Source organism: Cynoglossus semilaevis, chromosome Z (assembly GCF_000523025.1).
Source record: "Cynoglossus semilaevis isolate Cse_v1.0 chromosome Z, Cse_v1.0, whole genome shotgun sequence".
Classification (NCBI taxonomy): Eukaryota; Metazoa; Chordata; class Actinopteri; order Pleuronectiformes; family Cynoglossidae; genus Cynoglossus; species Cynoglossus semilaevis.
In genome coordinates, this window is record NC_024328.1 from 3,134,305 (window position 1) to 3,155,733 (window position 21,429).

The following is a 21,429-nucleotide window of genomic DNA, read 5'->3' on the forward strand; positions in this document are numbered from 1 at the left end:
CGCTGAAAAATGACGTCACAAAAAAGCGCATCCGCATTAGAAGAAAAATTGTATTTAGACATTGCAATTATCTGACATAGAAACATTTTTACACCATACGCCCTGTAAATAACGTGTAATAAATAAATACATTGACTTTAATAAAGATATGGGTTGAACATCAACCCCGGGAAACAAAATATCGGTCCGGCCGTTGCAAAAAAGTGTATGTGCGCCCTCCTCTGGTCAACCTCAAGACTTTTTTTGCCATTGCTAAGGAGAACGCCAGTGATTTCATGAGATAAATCATTTTTATTTCAGTCTGCATTCTGTGATTAGTGAATTAAAACCCAGGGTCGTATCTTTACCTTGACATAGATATTTTTTAACCAAACCTGGATTTGTGTGATTTAGGTTTTTCTTCACACACATTACTTAGTGTTTGAGCCTAAGAACTATGAACATCATCATCATCAAAAAACTAGAGCCTTTTTTTACTTTTAGAAAGTTGATGTTTATTCATATATACATGAATATATTAATTTATAACAAGAGAGGAGATAATGTACAATTGAAAACAAAATATATACAAATTGATAAATTAACAAAAATAAAAAATGAAAGACAGTTAAGAGTTTGAGAAAAAGAAAAGTAATGAATGCAGTTAGAAAATTGTCAGAAAATTCTTTTGTTCAAATGGAAAACGGCACCGGACACAAAATAAAAAACAAAACAAAAATAGAAAACAACAACATAAGTGATTCCAGTCTGTTTTTTTTTTTTTTCTCGTAAACTTGTTCTCGTTTTTGTTCAATCACAGAATCAGGTCAAATTTACAAATGTTGACACAGAACCCATGCCCATATCAGTGACATCATTCCCTTCACAGAATACACTCACATAATCAATGACATCATCAACAGAGACCACGCCCACATGATTACATGGTAAAGTCGACCGTTGTTCAAACTTTAGACATTTCTTATAATTCTCTTGCAGATTACCACAATATATTTTTTTGAAAACCAAGTTTTCATACATGGGATGAAATTAATTATGACATTGTACAACAACATCACTTTCTTGTTTATGTAAGTCAAATTCCACCACTTGATGCAAAAATGTGAAAGTCTGACTCTGAATCACAACGGTTTCTGTACTGTACTGTTGTTAAACACACTCATTTTTGTCAAGGTAAATTTTAGAGCAGCCAGTAATGTTCTGGAAAGATTTTTCCTTCAGTTTAATTACATAAAGACATCCTCGTGACATGACCTTTTTCTCATATTGCAGTAACATCTCTGGGTTTTTAGTGCAACATTAGTTTTTCATGAAGTGACTCTATAATTACAAATGTTTTGAGACTTTTGAGCTGCAGTTTTTGTTAAATATGCTAAATTTGTCGGGAATATGAAATGTAGCATATACAAGAATTTCTAAAATAAAAGACATCATGAAATAACATTAATGTAATGAATTCAGATACTCATATTGACCACTTAAGCTGTATGGTGGTGTGTTGTTTCTGTCTGTATTTTCTTCTTTGGGAAGAGAAATGTGCCAGTAGGTGGCAGCAATTCAACTCAAACCAGAAGACATTATCTAGACGTAAAGATTGTGTTTGGTTGGAATAGTGTTAAAAATAAAAATCACTGAACACCAGTCAGAAGAATTTTTAGACAAGATTTTTTTTTTTCAGACGTGGAGAATTGGCGTTATTCAGCTGTTTACAGGCTGACAATTTAGGCACAGAAAAACCTACAAAGAAAAAAAAAGAGTGGTGGAGCCTGTTTCCAGTAAGGTCCAGTCAAAAGTCATTTAGTTTCGACATACTTCATTAGTGATTTACTTATTTTCCAGAACTCGAGTGGGTGTAGCTTTTGCCGTTACACGTTAGAATCACCACCTGCAGACTCAGCTAGCACAGTTGACGCAGTTAGCATTTAGCTGCAGAAAAATTCTTAGTCCACAAACACTGTCATATGATTATTATTATTTTTTTTTTTTTTAAATTCAGATGAAGTTCCAAATAAACAGTAAAAGATGGTTTTGTTTGAACCAAAGAGGGAAAAATACAAAAGAAGAATAAACATAGGTAGACTTTGAAAGTACTTTTTTCTCACAGTCCCAAAATGTAAGTCACAATGGTTAGAATAATAAGAAAAGACTTGGATTTTTGTCTTTTAAGTTTAAAGAAATATTTAAACTTATGGGAAAGAATTCTGACCAAAATCAGAAAAAAGGTCAAAACGCTTTAATGTGAATTTCATCGTATTCTCTAGAAAACGTGAAACCAAAGTTTTAAGAAATTGGTAATTTTTTTGTCTTTCAAAGTCTAAAGAGAAGAAATTCATTTTGAGGTTTGTTTCCTCAGCTTCCTGCAGCGTCACTGTTGTTCCTCTGAATGTTTGCTCCACAGAAAGTCAGGAGTCACAAAGAGGAAAACTCTGCATTGTACAGGAAACACACAGGCACGCGCACACACACACATAGCTGACACATGGCACATTAGTGGTCAGGAGGGGCAACCATGTTGAAAACTGAAGTCCAGAGTTCAGTAACAGACAAACAATGTTAACTGCAGTGTTTTCTTTTTTCTTTCCTAAACTGTCAGATTCATTCATAATAAATACTTTATTAAATTTAAGAATGACTATAATATTACTGCTCTTCTCTTTGTCTGTGTACAACTCTGTGGCTCTGGTGGTTTTCCAACACAGTTGTCAACCTCAGGAGACACAACACTGTGGTGTCATCAGAGAGGTGATAATTGGCAGCTGAAGCAGCCAATTAGAGCAGAGAGAAATAAAAAAACACACAAGAACAAGTCTATTAACAAAATCAAAAAACTGATGGTTTTTTTTGTACACTCGGTTTGTTTTTCTCACTGTAAATGTGCCAGGTGACCAAACACCACCTCTTGCACCTTGTAGTGGTTTCATGACTCAGCAATCTCGCTCAGAATGTCCAACACAACTGTCCACTCAGAACATCCAACTCCTCATCTTCACTTGACATGGCAGCATTCAGAAGATCGAAGATCAGTGAAGTCCTCAACACAACTTCCAAAATCAGAAAATAAGGAAATCCGGAATACGGAATGCCATCTGTGCTGGAAACATTTCTACCACAGAGCAACCCTGACATCTGCTGCAGCTCTGTGTTTTCTACTCAGGTCCAATTCCAAGGACGACAAACGTAAGTGTTAAAGTCTGAAGGTGCAGAATTCCTCACAGCAGCGAGAGGTTTAGAGTAAAATCAGGTAATGATGTAAACAAATGGTAATAATAGTCACATGACTTTTTTTTTTCATATAGAATTGGATCCAAGCTGCCGCGTGTAGACCAGAAACATGGTTTAGTGTTCCTGCAGTTTGCCATTGGAGCAGGGTTGTGTACCTTCCTTGTGGGTGTGTCCCGTGAGACCCCGCCCCTTCCAATCCTCTCAGGACCAGAAAGCTGAGAGGCTGCTGGTCATGTGATTCCACAGGAGAAGCTTCTCACTCATTGGTTTCAAACTAAAAACCAAAGTTTTCAGAAATTGCAATCCATTTTCGAAAAAGGAAACCCATTTCCTGTGAGGTGTGTGCGGCAGCCGGAGTGTCAGACACGGGACAGAGAACAAAAGAGGGGGTCGGGAAAAGGAGTCTCAGAAAATTCCTTTGGCAATTTTCAGGCCTTTCTGTTTCATCCGTGGAAGTGTGGAGCTCGTTACCGCCTTTGTCCTCAGCGGACGTGGAATGCCACGTTTCTTCAGAACAAAGTCATAGTTGGCAGTGGAGTTCATGGCGTAGAATACATTGGCATTGTCTGGGATACGCAGCTCTGGAGCACAAAGGGAAAAAAGAGGAAGACAAGAAGGACAGCATAAAGAAGAAGAAAATTTGAAAAAACACAATGAAAAATGTGTGAAGACCAAGAACTCAAGACAAATGTCAACAATAGTAAATAACATGTGATTTTAAATACAATTAAGTTTTATTTTAAAAAGCTGGTTTCAAATATAAATCCTTGCAAGTTGTGACTGGTGGTGGGATCATCAGTTGTTTATGGACAAATGGTCAAAAACTGATTGAAAACATTTTAACCATCCTGGAGATTTAAGTGACATCTTTACATCAATACCTTTGTCCTCAGAGATTTTCTGCATCAGCTCATATTCCTCTGTCTTCTCTCGGTCAAGGTTATGTTTGATCATGGCTTTTCGGATGACGGCTGGAGTTTTGTCCTGACTGGTCACCTGAAGGAGGATAAACCGAACAGTCAAGACTGTGACTTCACATTAATAACAGTAAATGTAAACAAAAGAAACTGTGAAATGAGTCTAAAAGCCATTTGAAGCCACTGATGGAGGCAGCAATGATGCTAAGTCTATTTTGTCCCTGTCAGACAGGCGTCCTTACCAAGATGCTCTTGTACATGTTCCCGTTCTCCACATCTAGGCTGACCCTGATGATGCAGCAGTCGTCCACTTGCTGGTTGTAGAGGGGCAGCGACAATGTGGAGTAATTGGACACGGCCGACACGGAGCGTTTGTGAGAACGAGATGCCTGCAGCGGTGTGGAAGAGGACACAGAGGACGAGGAGGCGCTGCTGGAGCCTGAGGCTGAGCCTGAGCTGGAGCCTGTCCCAGAGGTGTCCAATGAAGACAGAGATGTACACTCCCAGAACTGTAGACGGGAGGGTTCGGGGAATGGGGATGGAGACAGGGAAGAACACGGAAAATGTGTTTATTGTGAATTAATGGAATTAGTGTGTGTCCTTTCTTTCACAGTTGTTACTGATGTAATTGTCCACTCTGGTCCACCAATTTATGACAGAATTAAATAATATAAATATACTACTTACAGTAGAGGTGGATTCAGCAGCTGGAACCTCTCTTCCTAAGGCTGAGACACTGAGTTTCACTGAGGGGGTCGACGTCTGCAGGAGAAAAGAACGTAAGGTTACATAGAAAAAAGAATAAATGGTCATTACCTTCTGGTGTTCCATTTGGCTTTAAAAAGATTTTGCAGCTTGCTGTCAATGTAACTTCTACTTTTTTTCAGTTGTAAAGACTTCCTCACAATGTCTGTCTATCTTTTAATTGTCCTCTTACAGTAATTAAAAAATTGAGCTTCTTAGTGGTTTACTCTGTTTTAACAGGGAATAACATTTTTATGCTTTCTGTTTGCAAATAAGGCAATTCACACTAACAATGACCAGGGAAGTCATTGTTAATAAAGTATTTACCCACACACTGTCTTGTTAAATGATGCACTAAATATATTTTTCTATATTTTCCAGAAATGTCTTAACCAAATCCAGACCAACAAATAAGACCAACAAATGAGACCAAATGTATCATTAGCTGATTTTTCTCTATATTTTCCCAACAATAAAATCCTCATACCTTTCTCTCATGACCTTCAGGAGAGTCAGACAGGAAGCTGGCGTTGACATCTTCCAGGTCTGAGCCACTGGAGCTAACTGAGGTCACACTGAGGGCATCACCACTGTCTCCGCCTCCCTGATACGGTCTGTAGTGGGATTGATCAAATGACTTAGAGTGAGAGCCCGATGCCCCTGCAGATCCCTCAGCCAACTGCCGACTGCACACAGAGAAGGGGGAGAGGCTGGGTCAAGACTTTGCCTTAAGTTTTTTTTATTTTGTGTAAAAAAAGTTGTAGGATGTCACTCACTCGCTCCAGCGCTTCATGATGCCACCATTCTTCTTGGCTCGCAGTGTGTTAGTGGCCGACTCCGACAGAGGCTCAATCTCACAGGACAAGTGATAGCTGCAGAAGCAGGAAGTATGGGAGATGTCAGTGTAAAACTCACAACTAGAGTTTTCTCTGACAGAACCACAACATAAAAACTTGAACAACTAAGGATTTTCACACATCTCTTAAATGTGTGATAAATTTTAAAAAAAACTTAATTTATGATTTATTGATTTTTGTTGGAAAAGAAAACACCACCTCTCGGCCTCGCTGAGCTTCTCCACGCTGGAGAACCACTCCCTGAAGTGAGTTTCCTGAGTGAAGCTGTAGTTGTTGGAGGCTAACTGCAGAAGCTTGATCTGAGCTATCACCTCAAACTCCTACAGGCAGAGAGTGTAATTACACCACAGAGAAAACAGGAACAGCTCTACACCTAAGGTAAGGTTTTTAACATTTTTCATTACCTTTCTTCTCTTCTCAAAGTTGATGAGTCCTCCCTGCAAAGAAAAGCAGATAAAAACATCTGCTGGTCATTATGATGTCACAGGTCACATGGTATGAACATTGCATGAATCTGACCTCAGTGTAGTCCTTCATGGCTGTGTCCATCATCACCAGGTCTGTCAGAAATGTCCCCAGGTATGGAATGGTGCCCTGCATCACACCCTGTTTTGCACATAACAGCAGGAAATCAGTAAAACACTCCTTCAGAGGAAAAATTTGAATAAAGGAGGTTCAAAAATAAATTCTTGAACTAATATAAGAGACATTTCTTCAATATATTTCTAAAACAAAATAAAAAAAATCTCCCTAATTCAAATGTCTTAATAATTTGCGGTGACTACTATTATCAGCGGGTGGGGCTGTGACTCGGTCTATGACTGGAACTTACTAGGTCTCTCTGCTGCTGGTGCCTCCTCTGAGCCCGTTTGGGATTAATCTCCAGAGTGGCGAACTTGGACGTTCCCTCCTACAAAAAAATACATTAAAATAAAAACAGACAATAACGCATTTGTCAGTGTCTGGAGGTAGTGATATTTTTCAATATTCCACAATAAAACATATGATTTTATGACAAAACCATTGGTTAATAATAACAAGTAAATTGTACAGAAAAGGATGGACTTGTATAAAGATACATTCCTTCAATGTCAAATCCAGATTATCTGTATAAAAAAAGAAAATGTTTTCTAGGACAATAAATATGGATAAGTTCCTTTAAGATAAAACTTCAGGAGCTATGTGTTTAAGTTCCGAGAACATAGGGAAGAAAAACGAAGGGGGTTCTGTGTCAGGCTGACATTTCCTAAGGAGGCCTTGAGTTCAGTTCAGCTGAGATGCTGTGAAACCAGAGCTAAACGTCATGAACACCACTGCTCAGAGCAGATAGGAACACAGAGACAGGCCCCCCACGCATAACATCATTTGGTTTTATCTTCATCTTCCAGAATGTGCCACCTCCCTGTGACGTCAGTGGGGATTTCCTCAGAGTTACATCAGTCGTTATGACTTCAATCAGGTCCATATACAGGAGGTGGGTTTTTTGAAAGGCCCAGTTCAGGCCTTAGTAAAGTAAGATCATCTCAGAATATGTTTTTTTGTTTTTTTGGTTTGGTTAAGCATCACACTCCACTTTTGAAAGCAGACCAAGCAACCATGAAAAAGTCAACCAGTTAAATAACCAAAATTTAGTATGAGGAAGAAAAAAACTTTGGTTTCATATTGTTGTCCAAAAAGTACCAGACTCTATTTCACTTCCTCTCTTTTAGTCACTGGATTGTTAATAGGTCTGTTTGCATCCCCAAATGTGGGTACATTTGCAAGTGCAGCAAAGAAACGCAATTTCAAATTGCCAGAGTTTATTTGTTAGGTTTTCACTACAGTTTAGATGAGTTTTCACGAATACAATTCTGACATTTAAATCGAATTCTGGGCTGTTTAGAATGAATCAAACAGACAAACGTTTAACTACTAGTGAAACAACTGAAACCTTTCTCTATGACTAACCTTCACTAGCAGCTCTCGGCTGAGCGAGTAATTGTTGTCATCCGAAAAGATTTCAGACAGTTCTCTGAAGGTGCGGAAACTCTCCCTGCAGGGGGCAACATAGAGATTAGAGCACAGCCCTTATCACAGTCACCTTACAGCTATGGTAGCTCGTGTCTTACCGGGACACTTCCTCCCAGGTTCTCTTCAGGCGGTGGATGGCATTACATTGTAGGGCTGAGAGGATGGCACGCAGCGAGGAGAAATTCTTTAGGATCCGACACTCCTAAAGAAAACATCAAACATTCAGTCAAAGTCAGGACCATAAATATTATAATACAGAGAAAGAGATAAAACTGGAAAAATAAAGAAATAAAAGTAAAGCATGTCCTGACCCGGGCTACGTCAATCCACCTCTCCAGCAGCCGGGCTCTCTGGTTGGGTTTCAGAGTTGGGTTGCTTAGGCAGGTGGTGATGACACAGTTGGTGACGGAGTTGAACTGGGCCACAGTGGCTCTGATGGTGGGGGCCAGATGTTCCTTTCCTTTCTTGTCGCGCTGAGACCAGATCCCACCCAGGCAGTGGTACGGAACAACCTTCTTAAATAGGTCCTGACACACAAACACAGCCAATCCAAGGTCATCAGTAAGTAAATGAACTTCCAAATTACTTGCATTCAAATGTAATGAAATTTAGACACTCACAGCGTCCATGAGTGTGAACTGCTCTGCCACCATGATGGGGTCAAAAGACAGAAAGCTGAAAGCAGGAAGTTCATCCTCAAATCCACTCTCTTCCTGAGTGGCAAACGGGCAGCCGAGGTTGTCCCCTAAAACAAATAGTAATTAATCATTAAAACAATTTAAAGAACACACAGACAGATAAGACGCAATCACTGTCCACCTAGTCTATGACTTTCTCAGCCTTAAATTGCAAATTATCTATGTATTTAGGGTGTGTTCTGTATTTTAAGCTTAGTCAAGTTTTTCTTAATCTTCTTTAACTGAGTAAATCTGCATTTGTTTTTGAGCACTGAGAATCTGACCCAGAAACATCATTGTAAAATCAACCTGTCCTAATCTGTTGAAGAGTCACAGTCTGCAGAGTAGTCCTGCTGCTGAATAACTGACGTTGCTCTAAATCCTGAAATAAGACCAAAAAAAAATGAAAGTACAATTTCTGAATGTACCAGTACTACAGTGCCCCCATTTGTCACCTGCTGATCTGTCCTGCCCAGTTATCCCTCTGATGAGCTAACATCTTATTCTTTCTTTCTTTCTTTCAAGTTTTGACACCTGGCCTGCACTGCCTCTCATGTCCTGTCTTGTCTGCTGTCTCTGTTCTGCCTTGTTCGTGTGTCCTGTGTTTATTCAGATCTGCCAATGCTTTCTGTGTTCTGTCCAAATATCCCCTGTCCTCTACTGTCCCCTTCCTGCTGTCCTTGTCGCAATGGCCCATTCTGTCTTGTCTATTTTTCTCTTGCCATCTCCTGTATCCATACCATCAGAATCAGGCTCACACTGCTGTCTCCGGTGGAAGTGGTCTAGCAGATTCCGTGCTCGGCGTTCCAGGTCTGATCCTGGAAAGTGGACGTGCAGGTAAGACAGGAGCTGATGGAGACAGTCATAGTTGGGCGGAGTCCAGAAATCCTCTGAGTACTGGTCAAGCCATGCTCCCAGAATGGACGACACGGTGCTGCAAAAACAAAAATACACAGTTCAATGTCAACAAAGTCATTTTACAATTCTAACTAAGAAAAACATCTGCAGCAGCTTCAACCTTCAATCGTTGACTTACTTCCGGAGCTCTGTGCAGTCGTCTTGACAAACTCTGTGAGCAGATGCTGTAGGTACGTTCTGCAACTTTGCATATCTTGACAGAAACGGAAAAAAAACATCAGAGAGATCAAATTGGGAGTTTTGGTTTCAGACGTCTATCGTTGCTGTATAAATAGTGTCACACTGTGCAACACTGCAGGTCCACAGAGGAAATCAGTGATCATTTATTTCAGGTAGGCCAGCATGCCGTGGGATGCTTTGCTGGGGTGTAGTTTTTTGTTTTTGATCTTTGATCCCGAAAATTTACCAATATCTGACCAATAACAAACCTGACTACCGGCTTGAGCTATCCCTAGTTTAAATTAAGTTTAAACTATATTTAGCTAGGAATTCACTGATAGCAATTCCAGTATTACACACAATACCTAATTCAAATAGTCACACTCAAAAAAAATGTAACAATCTGGTAACCTCATACTGCAAAACCAATTGCAAACCAGTCAGCCAGTGTTATGTTATGTATTTGTTTTTGTGAATTCAGTGTCTCATCTTCCTCATGGGTAGTTTATTTAAGTAGGTCAACTATGTCAGCAGTCTGGAGGTAACACCAAGAACAAGGATGAAACAAGACTTAGTGTACGTTTTTTTTCTATTATGATACAAGCAATTTAATAAAACACCTGAAGACACACCATAGCCCAGAACACAATGAGGTCTCTTTTCAGTTTAACGGTGCCATGCATTGATGAGAGGGTTAAACATGACCAAGAAACTTTTTTGTTGCGAGTCGTGTGGGTTAATTTGTTTGTTCTACAAAGTTTAAATTACACTTATGCTGGAACCAGAAGAAGGAGTTTTCCAAGGCAATGTGCTATTTATGCAGAAGCTTGGCCCAGTTCATGTTCAGCTAACTATGCAGAAGGTTAAGTTTTATTTATCTTTTTTTTAAATTTATTTTATCCTTTGTTTTATTCATATATTGTCTAATGGGGGCAACGGTGACAGTTTGAAGATTTTTCTCTAATACACAAAGATTTGTTTCCTTTTGGATTGAAATAATATTCTAAGATTATAAAACAGTCTGTAAGTGTTTTCCTGCTTCATGTTCCCACTGTGAGACCCTCACCATTTCCCACAGAGCTGCAGCACATAAATTTATATATAGAGTAACACCACCTTCAAGTTTATTGCATGGTTACAGAAACTATATTGGTGACAGAGTTCATAATTGGCCAACAGACAAATAAAATAGTCGTACTTATATTGGGTTATGAAAATGGTATTGGGACAATCTAGTCTAAGCTGCACACACATACACAGATGCATACACACTACACTGACCTGTTGAGCAGCAGGTCTAGGACCTGCCTGGTGCTGGCGAAGGATCTGTAGGTGCAGAGGAAGATGGTGACGTAGGTGGAGTCTTTTCCTCTGAACGCCGACACCATGTACTCCACCAGACGCTCCAGTGTCCCTGCCTTGATGGTCCTCACCTTGCAGGTCTCGTACAGGCTGAGCGCCGAGTCTGTGTCCACACCCAGCCAGCGCTGCCCCTTGCTAGCTGACTGGTGGAGCTGCACCTTCCTCAGCGTGATGGTGAAGATGGCATCTTCCTCAGCCTCCTCCCCGATCTCCTGCGTTGAGCTCTGAGAGGTAGAGAAAGAAGTTGACACTTAGATGCAACTGTGAGGGAGCACTACAAAACCTTTTCTGTTGATATTCAATTTTAGAGTTTGAAGCAGAAAACAGCTGAAGAAGCAGCAGATCTGAATAAACCAGTTGACATCATTAATACAGACAAATCACAACAGTGCAGCTGACCCTGACAAAAAGAGCATCTGACTTTGAAGGGTAGCATAAGGTAAAATTTCTCAAAACAATAGTAACAAAATTACACAAAAATAGACAAATCTGCTCTCCGGACTGAAACAAGGAATTTAAAAAAAACCCTGGTGTAAACATTGAGCAGTTTCCTTCTTAGAATGCTACCATTAAAACCTCAGTACAAACAAACGAAAACTGTCACATGACGTCCTCCCATAACAATCGCATGAAGTTGAAAACAGTATCTTTGTTGTTATTGTCAAACAGACTAATTCAGATACAACAAATAGATCTAACTGATTTAACGAAAGGACTAACTGTTATATTTGGCCCCTGCTGTGGCCTTCAGTGACCCCTGATGTTGAGCATCATGCTGCAGCTGCTATTGTCAGTGCTGCTGTTGCTGCTCCAAGTTGTGACATCAGCACAGCTGATGTGGAGTGTTAAAAAACAAAAACAACAAGGGCAGAAAAACAATACCTCTATTCATCACCAATCCACTCACTATTCACTTATAATCACACAGCATAGTTCACTGTAAGGATAACTCCAGGCAAACTCAAATAAACCCAACGTGACCCTTTAAGATAAACCTGACACAAACCACAAAACTAAGCCTATACCAGGAAAACGAACTTCACACAGATAAGACTTATCCTAAACAAGAAAGCTAACACAAGAGAGGCGCTGACATCTAGATACAAGAAAAAAAGGAGGAAACTGGAGATAAACAAGGCTTAGACTGATGTTTAAGAACATGTACTGTACCTCATGTTCAAAAATGTTACAAAAAAGACTCCAGAAGAATTTTTGTGGGGAACTGACACACATTCTTTGGAATTCAAAGAAGTCTGTGTTAACTGGAGATTCCTTTTGAATGACTCACTGACCAAATCCACATTGTCCTGACACACACTGACAGGAAGTTAATGCAGTTACTCTGATTGAACAAAAAACCCCACTTTCACTTTAACTCTTTTTATCTTGTGTGAAGCTGATTGCCTTCGACAGCTGTGTCACACTTTCATAACAGAAAACATGAAACCGATGTGAAACGTGGGTCATGGACAGTTTTTTAGTGGACATGATGTTCGAACACTGAACCAACCAACCAATCGTGAAGACTGGAGGGGTTATTCAGAACAAAAACAGCTGTTGCTGCTGCTGCTGAAAACACAAGTGTGCAGTTCCTTTTTTATTTTTACGTAATCTTGAATCACCAGCTAAGTGTTACATTTGAATTCAGGCAATAATCCAGTGACTGACTGAAATTAATAATAATATTCATCACTTTAGATCTCTCTAGTTTGATACCAATAGCACTTTGTAAACTAAAGCCAGGAAATCGGACATTTGTGCTGAGCAGTGTAAGAGTGGCTCATCCACAGAAACCCCCTCAGAGCTCAAACCTAAATGTAGACCAGCAGTGGAAGTCCCCCCTACATCACACACACACACACACGTACACACACGTTTTAACAAAAGCAACAATAGTCAGCATCAGTTACAGCCCTATAGCTCAAACCTGTGAGTTTCTGTGACAACAGCGCAAAACAGTGACAAAACTGAACAACAAAACAAAACAACGGCAACAGTAAAGGCTAACGCTAAGTATTCGATTTCAAACAGAAGACCATGGAAAAACATACAACACTAAACACCTCACCCCTCGCCACAGACCTGTATTTTTGTCATTATCACAGCAATAGATCTAGAACCTCTTTTGGAACCCCTAACTGGGACTCCGTCCAAGTCCGTGTTCACATGAATTATGTTTGGTTCTTTTACTAGGCTGAAAATATAACAGACCAAAATCCAGCTGACTCAACTGAACAAAGTATAAAAAAAATTAAGAAAATTTACAAAATAGCCCTTTAAAACAATCTGGTCTGTGTTAAAAGTCCAGAGAACGTTAAGTTTGCCAAAAACCACAGTTGAGTATAGGAATAAATGCGGAGCTAAAACCAGATTTGATTCTAAACAATAAATTATCTCCAAAACAGACTTGGTCACCTTTCTGGTTTTCACTTTATGGGGAGCACTGTCTGAGCTACACTGTCTCAGACATGTCATGGTCAAATCTCTCACAGCAGAGAAAGGCACCCAGCTGAATCAGGAGATCTGAGTATTTTTCCAGGCACCAGGCTTCACATTCCTTCTGCTGCTGCTGTTCAACTCCTCGGCTTCACTCTGTTGGAAATGAAGCTCAAACCGAAAACCTGCCTGCTGTGCAATGAACAACAATTCATCTCCATTCTATCTCTGCTCTCCTGTCGCCCTCCAACCTAAGAGCTTTTTAACAGAGCTGCAGTAAAGTGATCAGAGCAGATTCTGTGAGGACATCTGCTCCGAGTCGAAAGATTTATATTTCTGTCCACGTGGTGAATGTGGACATGCAGTGTTTCACTGTAAGGCTGAGTCACAGTGAGGATAATATGATGGACCGGGGACTGCTGTTATACACAGACAAAAACAAAGAGAAAGACAGACCAATCAGCAAAGGGTCTTAAACTTCTTGGTCTTAAACTCAATCCTACAGTTAATGTGAATGGACCTTTATAAATTAAAGTGAAGTCATTGTTTAGTGAGACAGAAGTGGGTCAGAAGTGTTACTGTAGACACACGCATACAAACACTGAGCTTTTTCACAGTCACACTCGTACCTGGAATACATTGGGACCATCAGTGATCCAGATTATCTAGTCTACAGTTTAACTGGTTCAACCAACCATTCATTCATTCATCTTTCACTACATAATCCAGGTGAAGGTCACAGGAGGAGCTGAATATAATCCCATGTAAAGAGTGAACCATGAACTCAGAGAGTTTCCTTGCTACAATAATCATATTAACAAAACTACCAGAACCATCCAGACTATAAGGATGACTGCAGCAAACAAACACATTCTGGTTTGACTTAAAACAAAGACCTTTGAATTCTGAACTAAAACAGCTCCGTTACTAATAAGTTAGCTAGAATCACAGCGCCCCCTGAACTTGTACAAGGACATCTTGTGAAAGAAAATCTGGGTCTGGTCTGAGCTGAGAGATGTTGACAAAGTGGAGAATGAAAATGAGAAAAGTTCACCATCTCCTTCTCCTGCAAGCAGAAGGATTAAAGTGTTAGATAATTGTGTTAGAGGTGGATTAGATCACAGTCAGAGACACCAAGTCTTAACTGTGTTTTCACAGTTTCTTCACTGGAGACACTCAGTCTCAAGACAAGACACCAAGTGAGTTCACGCTTTATCCATGACCAAAAACAACAAATTGAAAGCTGGTCTGACCAGAAGACACAGGACACATGGTGATCTCCACATGAAGACATAGCAAATGTTGGCTAGTCCCGAGTGTTATGTAAGTGTGCTAAATATTCCGCACCCACCCTAACTGATTGATGTCCAGAACAGGGTCTGGAGAAAGTTCAATTTAATCCACATTGACAGGAACTTTACTGCAGGTTTAAAGTTCATTCATCACATTCTCAACAACACAAGGTTCCGGAAAGAAGATTTAGAGACAAAGATAAAGCCTGTTAAACATCACTGGATCTTTATCCTAAAGAAATACTGTCACAAATGTCCTCCTGAATCCCTTAATGAAAATGTATTTTTATTTACAAATTTAAATGTAACAAAAATACTTAAGTGAGTACCAGGAAAGAGCAACAGCTAAAACAAACACCAGGACAAAGAAACAGTACCAGGGACAAGATGTAATTTCACTGCAAGAACTTGCCACAAAAACTAGTGAGTTCCAGAAAGTATTTTGTTTCAAAATAAAGAATATGTTTAGACCACGTGGAAGTTTAAACATTTTCTTTAGAATTATCATGAACAAATGATTTAATTTTTTTGACATTTTTTCAGTTTAATGAAAACTAAAAACAAGCAATAAATGAGTGAAGAAAGTTTATATGAGAAGAATCGGCTTTTAAACATATTTTGAAAATTTAAACGCGTATTCTAGTACGTATTTTAAACAAACGTTGTTAATTATTTTTGATAACAAAACTTAATCGCTCGCTGTCAAACGTTTGGATGTTTTTGTGAATACAAATAATTATTTAGATACATTTTCCAACATTTCTGCAGACATTCACTAACTGTATTTCATGATAATTATTGATTTTTTTTCTCCTTCTCTCAGAGCTCAGGGTCACTTCACTGTCAAACCTCCATCACAACAACCGGCTCAGTTAACCAAGCTGAGTCGCCGCTGCTTCATCATCCTCCGCACCGACCTCTTGTAGCCGGGCTTTGCCTCATCCCTGCCCCTGCCTTCTCACCGGTTTCCTTCTCACCTCTGGTAGCGGCAGGTCCGGGTCCAGCTGGGTGAAACTGTGCAGAATCACTGGGCTTCGCTCCTCCGTTACCTCAAGCCTCACCCCGTCCCAAATGTTCCGCACCTTCCACGACGAGTCGAACATGTCGACCAGCGGGCCCTCGGTTCCTGTGACCGGGGAAAAGACCATGGAGACCCTAAATCCCAGTGCTGAGTCACGGTACCGACATTTTCCCCGTTACCCGTCCGCCTTCAGTGCGAGGCTTCTCCGCTAGATGAGGGTTGTTAACTGGTACTACTAGCGCAGCCCTGACGCCCGTGAACGCACCATGACTCACACACAAAGCCACGCCCAGTCAGAAACGTTACCTCCCCGTGATATAACGGTAGACACCCGTTATTAAAGCACTACATATTTTTCAGAAAATTGGAGACAAAAATAATTTTTGCCGATATTTTAATACTATTATTACTATTGTTGCTACCCCCTGAAAAAATGGACAAAGCCGTAAGAAAAAGTGGTCATGAAAAAAGGATCAGATGCTTAAAGAAATTGTTTGTTAAAAATAAAAAAACAACTTGTTTAAAATAGCAATTCTGACATAGATTCTAATACAAATGAAGAAAAAACAAAAGGTTTTTCTCATAACCAACTATATATCGGAATGGATGGATTTAACTAATGGTAAATCATTATATTTGTGTTTATTTGTCCATGAAAAATTATACGATTTTTTGTTTGTCTTGTTGTTTAACCACAACCTAATATAGTATATTCTAAGTATTTGTTAAAAATGGCGAGTGGTTTGCTTATACAGCGTTAGGTAAAATGTTGAACTACGTCTCAAATTAATGTAACAAACGTTTTAAATGTACAAGATGTCCCTCAACGCACCATTCACCTCCTACACTCATGACGTCATGCCTTTCGGGAAATGACATCACACATTGTGACAAGCTGGAAATAACAATAATAATACTCCATTCATTTTCATCCGATTATCCGTTAATAATAATAATAATAATGTATTATTGTTGTTATTATTAATATTATTATTGTAGTATTTTTAAAAATCTATAAAAAACAAATATTTATTACTTCACTGAATATGTTTTTTATGGGTTTATGTCATTATTTCTTTAAAAATCCAAACAAACCAAAGTTCAGTGAAATTTATAGTTATCCTGCCTCTCATCACATCTTGAAGACTCATTGAAGATTGCTGCCATCTTCTGTCTGTGTTCAACAAAAGTATACAACAGTGCAATCCATGAGATTTGACACAGCATTTCTGACCTCGATTCATCACCTGCTCAAACTGAGCTGCAGGATCTGTGCTGGGCTGCTGCCAGTAAAACAAAGTTCTTCAAAAATATACAATAAATCTGTAGAAAGGAGGACGTAGACAGAAAAGACAGTGAACGGACAGGAGAAAGGCTTATATAAAAATCTAATAAACATAAAGGGAAAATAAAACAATTGCATGCTATTAACATGTCACGGCCTAAAAACATTCCCATTGCTGGATCTACTGCCAGACACAAGAGGGAATCTCAAATTTCTTGTACAAATAATACTTTAAGTGTCACAAATATTGCATGTTTTCCTTGCAGGAGCTAACAGTTATCCATAAAACTGATTTCAAATCATTAGTGATCATCTAATGAGTGATCATCTGATGAGACCTTACACACCTGCCTGACTCCTTGTCTCCTCAGAGTCCGGTAAAAATCTTCTCCATCCCAGCAGACACTGGTGCTGAGCAACAGTCCACAGCCCCACCGCCTCATCAAGATCCTGGTCCAGAATCACAGATATTCACTTCTAAACACCTCCAGATTGATAGTCCTTTAGAACCCTAAAACAAGAAACCTCAACACTAACACTCATCAATCTCCAAATGCCGAAAGCTCCAGTTCCAGACACAAACTTTTGAAAGCAGAAACCTACAGACCCTGAACTGTCAGGTCCAAAGAGTCCTGAACCCTGCAGCTCCCACTCCCCCCAGCACAGATTGGCCGAACCTTAGCTGTCGTTCTGGTGACACGTGTTTACTTTGCAGCTGAGTAAACAAGACTAGAAAAAATTAACTCGATGTGAAGAGAGTATAAGAAAACATGTCTAAAAAGTTGTGTTAAAGATATTTTTAAAAATCAACAAATACAAAGACATAAGACTGAGAAGAAAATTTCACAATTACATTACGTCACTCACTTGTGACTGTGAAAAAATCCAGAAAAAATAATTAACAATTTTTAACATGGATAAATACAAGTAAATTAAGAATTACCTTAAAGTGATTTTTGATGATCAGTTTAGGAGACATACAAATAAGAACAGGGGAATCGTCTCCGAATGAATCACACAATCAGTATTTATATGAGCGATCTGTGATAGATATTTGACATTTTGTTCAGCATGATTTATGTTGCCATGGTGAGTTGCGATATATCCGGTACAACAGCACTACGTAATGGTCACATAATGTACTGCCTAATTTCTACCTCTTGGCCTGCTGCTCTGCAAATATGTAAGATTCTCTGATGACTAGAAGGAATCTCAGGCTTCGGTCAATTCACTTAAAACTTCACTTCACCTCACTCCTTAATTTTAAAAAACAACAGAATCAAGAACTTCATGACCAATCTTCAATGTGCATTAGGAAATGCTCTATTCAGTTGCAGGTGCAGTTCCAGATCTAATCAGCACTGGGCTGATAACCAAAGCTATGAACATTTTCCACAAATACACATAGACACACACAGTCTGACACACAAACACAAGTGTTCACGCATACATGCTGCAGTGTGATGACAGAGCTCACCAGATCTTCCAGGATTGTAAAGGAGAAATCAAACATGCACATCCTGACGGGCTCAGCCAAGGCCCGATAAACACTGAACACAGACCCGGTTTCCATGCTGCACAGACCAGACCACACTGCTGCTGCAAACACCCACTCTCCGCTGGTAACAACAAAACAACCCAGACAAATGTAAAAAAAAAAAAGAAGAAGAAATAGAGAAAGAACTTCCTAAGCTGCTGCTCACGTAGAGACTCTCACTGGTCGCAGAGCAAATGAGGAGAAAAAGAAAAAGAGATGGCTACCCTTTTACTCCTCCTCCTGCTCTTTCTCGCCAGACAACGTACTTGGCAGCTAATGTATCTTGTCTCATTCAAATGCCAGGATAAAAAATCTGACTTTTTGGCATCTACCCAGATTTATTCCTGATTAATTTAGACACTTAGGAAATCGTGTTTTCTTTGGTTTGGATACTCTGGCTTCTTGAATCTGAATTAAAGTAGTCAGATGTCTAATACACTAACAGAACTGACAGCAAGTTCTATAAGTCTCAGTGGAATACCTGGAAATCTGGGGGGCTGATGCCTGGTTGCAAGCCATAGTTGATAGTGGCAATAATGATGATGGTAATGATGATGATGATGATGATGTAGCGCTTCTGTTTTTCCTGTGCCAAAGTGCATTGTGGATTTAACTACACTGTTGGGTGTGGGCGACAGACCTGATTCAATAAATAGTGTTTATTGATGCAGCCAGTCTGAATCACGTCTAATGTGATCAAATATGATTCACCCGCATTCTCAACATGATAGATAGACAAAGATAAAGAGAGTGAAAAAAGAGAGGGGGAGAAACAAAGAGGCAGAGAGACAAATAGAGAGAGAGACAGAGAGAGAAAATATTTTACTGTATGAACTGTCAAACTGAGAAAGCAAAAACTCCATCTTGGCTAATGTATTGTCTGTTTTTCTTTGTCCAGACATCAGTGTCTGACTCTTTTGCTTGGTTGTGCTGCAGAAATTTAATCAGAGGAAAACAGATGTGTGTACTTTTTTTGTGTGTGTGTGTTTTAGGTAGGCTAGGTTTATCATTTCATCTCTGTGAACTGTCAAACTGAGAAAGCAAAAACTCCATCTTGGCCACATTTGTTGTTGTAAAATGTTTTTTGCTGAGCTGCATTTACAGATCAGAATATTGTGTTCAAATACAGACAGCACTGAGTGGACTTGAAAATAGGAATTCAAACTAGGTCTTCATGGATGTGTAACTATAATGCCATTCCTGAATAGTCTATTTTAACAATATTTGTATTACATGTAAGAGGTCTGTGGACTATATTGAGCCTGTAGTAGTATGGGAAAGAAAACACAGATACAAAAACAGAATCTAAGAATCAGATTTTTTTGTTGGATTGTGGAATTGATTTTGGGAGAAATCTTTGCTCCTCATGACTGGATTCATCTGTTAATCCTAATTGGTGGACATTGTTCTAGGAGATGAAAAAACAACAACAACAAAACTAAAATAAACTCTAAAATAAACCACAGGATGTCAATAAATTACATATACAACAATGAAAATGATGGGAATATTAAAAAACTTAAATTGCAATAAAAAACAGATAGGAAGCAACATACATTTTCATAATGTATGATTTTTGTTGTTGCTGTGGCTGAGATTATTATTTGCAGTTCTTATTTATGCCCAGTGCCTGACTATAAAAATGTTAGGGGTTTCTTGTTGTAGTGAAGTTCAAACAGTAAATAGAAAGGGTTTTTAATCCTAATTCAAATGCAAATGAGGGTGGAGGATTTCTTTTTTAAAAGAGCATGAGCATTTAGGAAAGGAAAAAAAACTGCTACTGCTTTTCTTTAAGATCCACGGAGAGAGAGAAAGGATGAGATGCTACTGCTGTTTTTCTTTAAAAACGAGGAGAGACAGAGGGAAGACGAGCTGAGAAGCAAACAGCAGCGCTTTTACATGCAGAGGCCGTACCACACTGATCCATAGCCATGGAAACAGTGAGGAAGAGCAGGCCCTTTATAAAACACACAAACACAAAACACAACCACATACACTAGCAGGCAGGAAGTCAGAGTGCACTCTGCAGGATATCTTCCTGTGGTGTTCAGATTCACTTTTTGGTCATATGACCAGAAAGTTTATTGTAAGCCAGGTCAAAAATCTGCAAAAATTAAAATAAGGCCAAAATATGACTAAAGCTTAACAGAATTATATTAATAAATAATAGGATCAAAGAAATGCCTGAAGTTTTTGGTAAACTTTTACCAAACAAAACTGCATATGGACACACGGACACCCTCGGTATAATAATAGGCTTGATTGCAATAAAACTGGGATGGGCAACACATGTTTGCTGCTTACAAAGAAAAATAATATGAGCAGGGGACTGGTATACATCTGGAAATCCATCAATACCATCACCATATAGCATCCGTATGATAAAACATACATAATATCACATAAAAAACCACTGCCATCGTGATATGAATTACTGTCACATACATCAACATTTTGACATTTTCCCACATCACGTTCATCATCATGTTCTTTTTTTCAATTATCGCTGTTTATCGTCAGCAGCAGCAGCAACCACACAATCACAAAACTATCATCACCGTCATATTAACATTACGCTCAGGTGTACAGTATTAGCATCACTTGCATTAGCACCCTTTTTGTCTCACCTGTTTTTCCAGCATGATCATTCTCTCTCTGTCATGACCTTCATGTGTGTGCGTCTGTGCATGTGCGTGCGAGCGTGCACGCAGCTTCAGCTTCTCCTCATGCACTCTCCTCCTCCTCCGTTACCATCCTCTTCTTCTGCTTCTTCACGAAGCCAAAAAAATAAATAAATAAATAAATAAATACTCAAAGCAGACAGCCGAGTGCTCTTGCAAAAACGAGTCGCTGATGAGCTAATACATTATTTTTGGGTGAATTCCAACACTTCAGGTAGCAGTGGCTTTATTTTAATCCTGGAAAAAATACATGAAGATGATGATGAAGATGAAAAGCAGGGTTAGCCTGTTAGCCTACAACCCTGTTAGCA

The 21,429-nt window shown here is 39.2% G+C and overlaps 1 protein-coding gene across 4 annotated transcripts; it reads right to left on the reverse strand.

Annotated features, from left to right (window-relative positions):
- Positions 1–1,317: 1,317 nt before the first annotated feature.
- Positions 1,318–21,230, reverse strand: LOC103397399 (ral guanine nucleotide dissociation stimulator). 4 transcript variants are annotated; one of them, XM_025053478.1, is made up of 19 exons: positions 17,248–17,529; positions 15,572–15,720; positions 10,786–11,090; positions 9,464–9,538; positions 9,168–9,361; positions 8,371–8,495; positions 8,062–8,277; positions 7,849–7,952; positions 7,688–7,772; positions 6,573–6,650; positions 6,260–6,346; positions 6,145–6,177; positions 5,939–6,060; positions 5,660–5,755; positions 5,371–5,569; positions 4,827–4,901; positions 4,382–4,648; positions 4,104–4,218; positions 1,318–3,803 (listed from the first exon to the last, which is right to left on the reverse strand). In XM_025053478.1, exons 2-19 carry the CDS (start codon positions 15,695–15,697, stop codon positions 3,628–3,630), a joined length of 2,478 nt encoding a protein of 825 aa, XP_024909246.1. In that variant the 5' UTR covers positions 15,698–15,720; positions 17,248–17,529; the 3' UTR covers positions 1,318–3,627. The 4 variants fall into 4 exon arrangements, with proteins under 4 accessions (XP_024909246.1, XP_016898643.1, XP_008333869.1 ...); XM_017043154.2 differs by lacking the exon at positions 15,572–15,720 and having other exon boundaries at positions 17,248–17,530; XM_008335647.3 differs by lacking the exon at positions 17,248–17,529 and having other exon boundaries at positions 15,572–16,605.
- Positions 21,231–21,429: the final 199 nt, after the last annotated feature.

Excerpts from the sequence above, each read along its gene's own strand:
- LOC103397399 (XM_008335647.3), bottom strand. The coding sequence starts at position 15,742 with ATGGTCTTTTCCCCGGTCACAGGAACCGAGGGCCCGCTGGTCGACATG. Across the intron at positions 11,091-15,571 it reads CGGACCTGCCGCTACCAGAG|AGCTCAACGCAGGAGATCGG; the intron begins GTGAGAAGGAAA and ends TCTACCTCTCAG. Across the intron at positions 7,953-8,061 it reads GGTGGATTGACGTAGCCCGG|GAGTGTCGGATCCTAAAGAA; the intron begins GTCAGGACATGC and ends TGTTTTCTTTAG.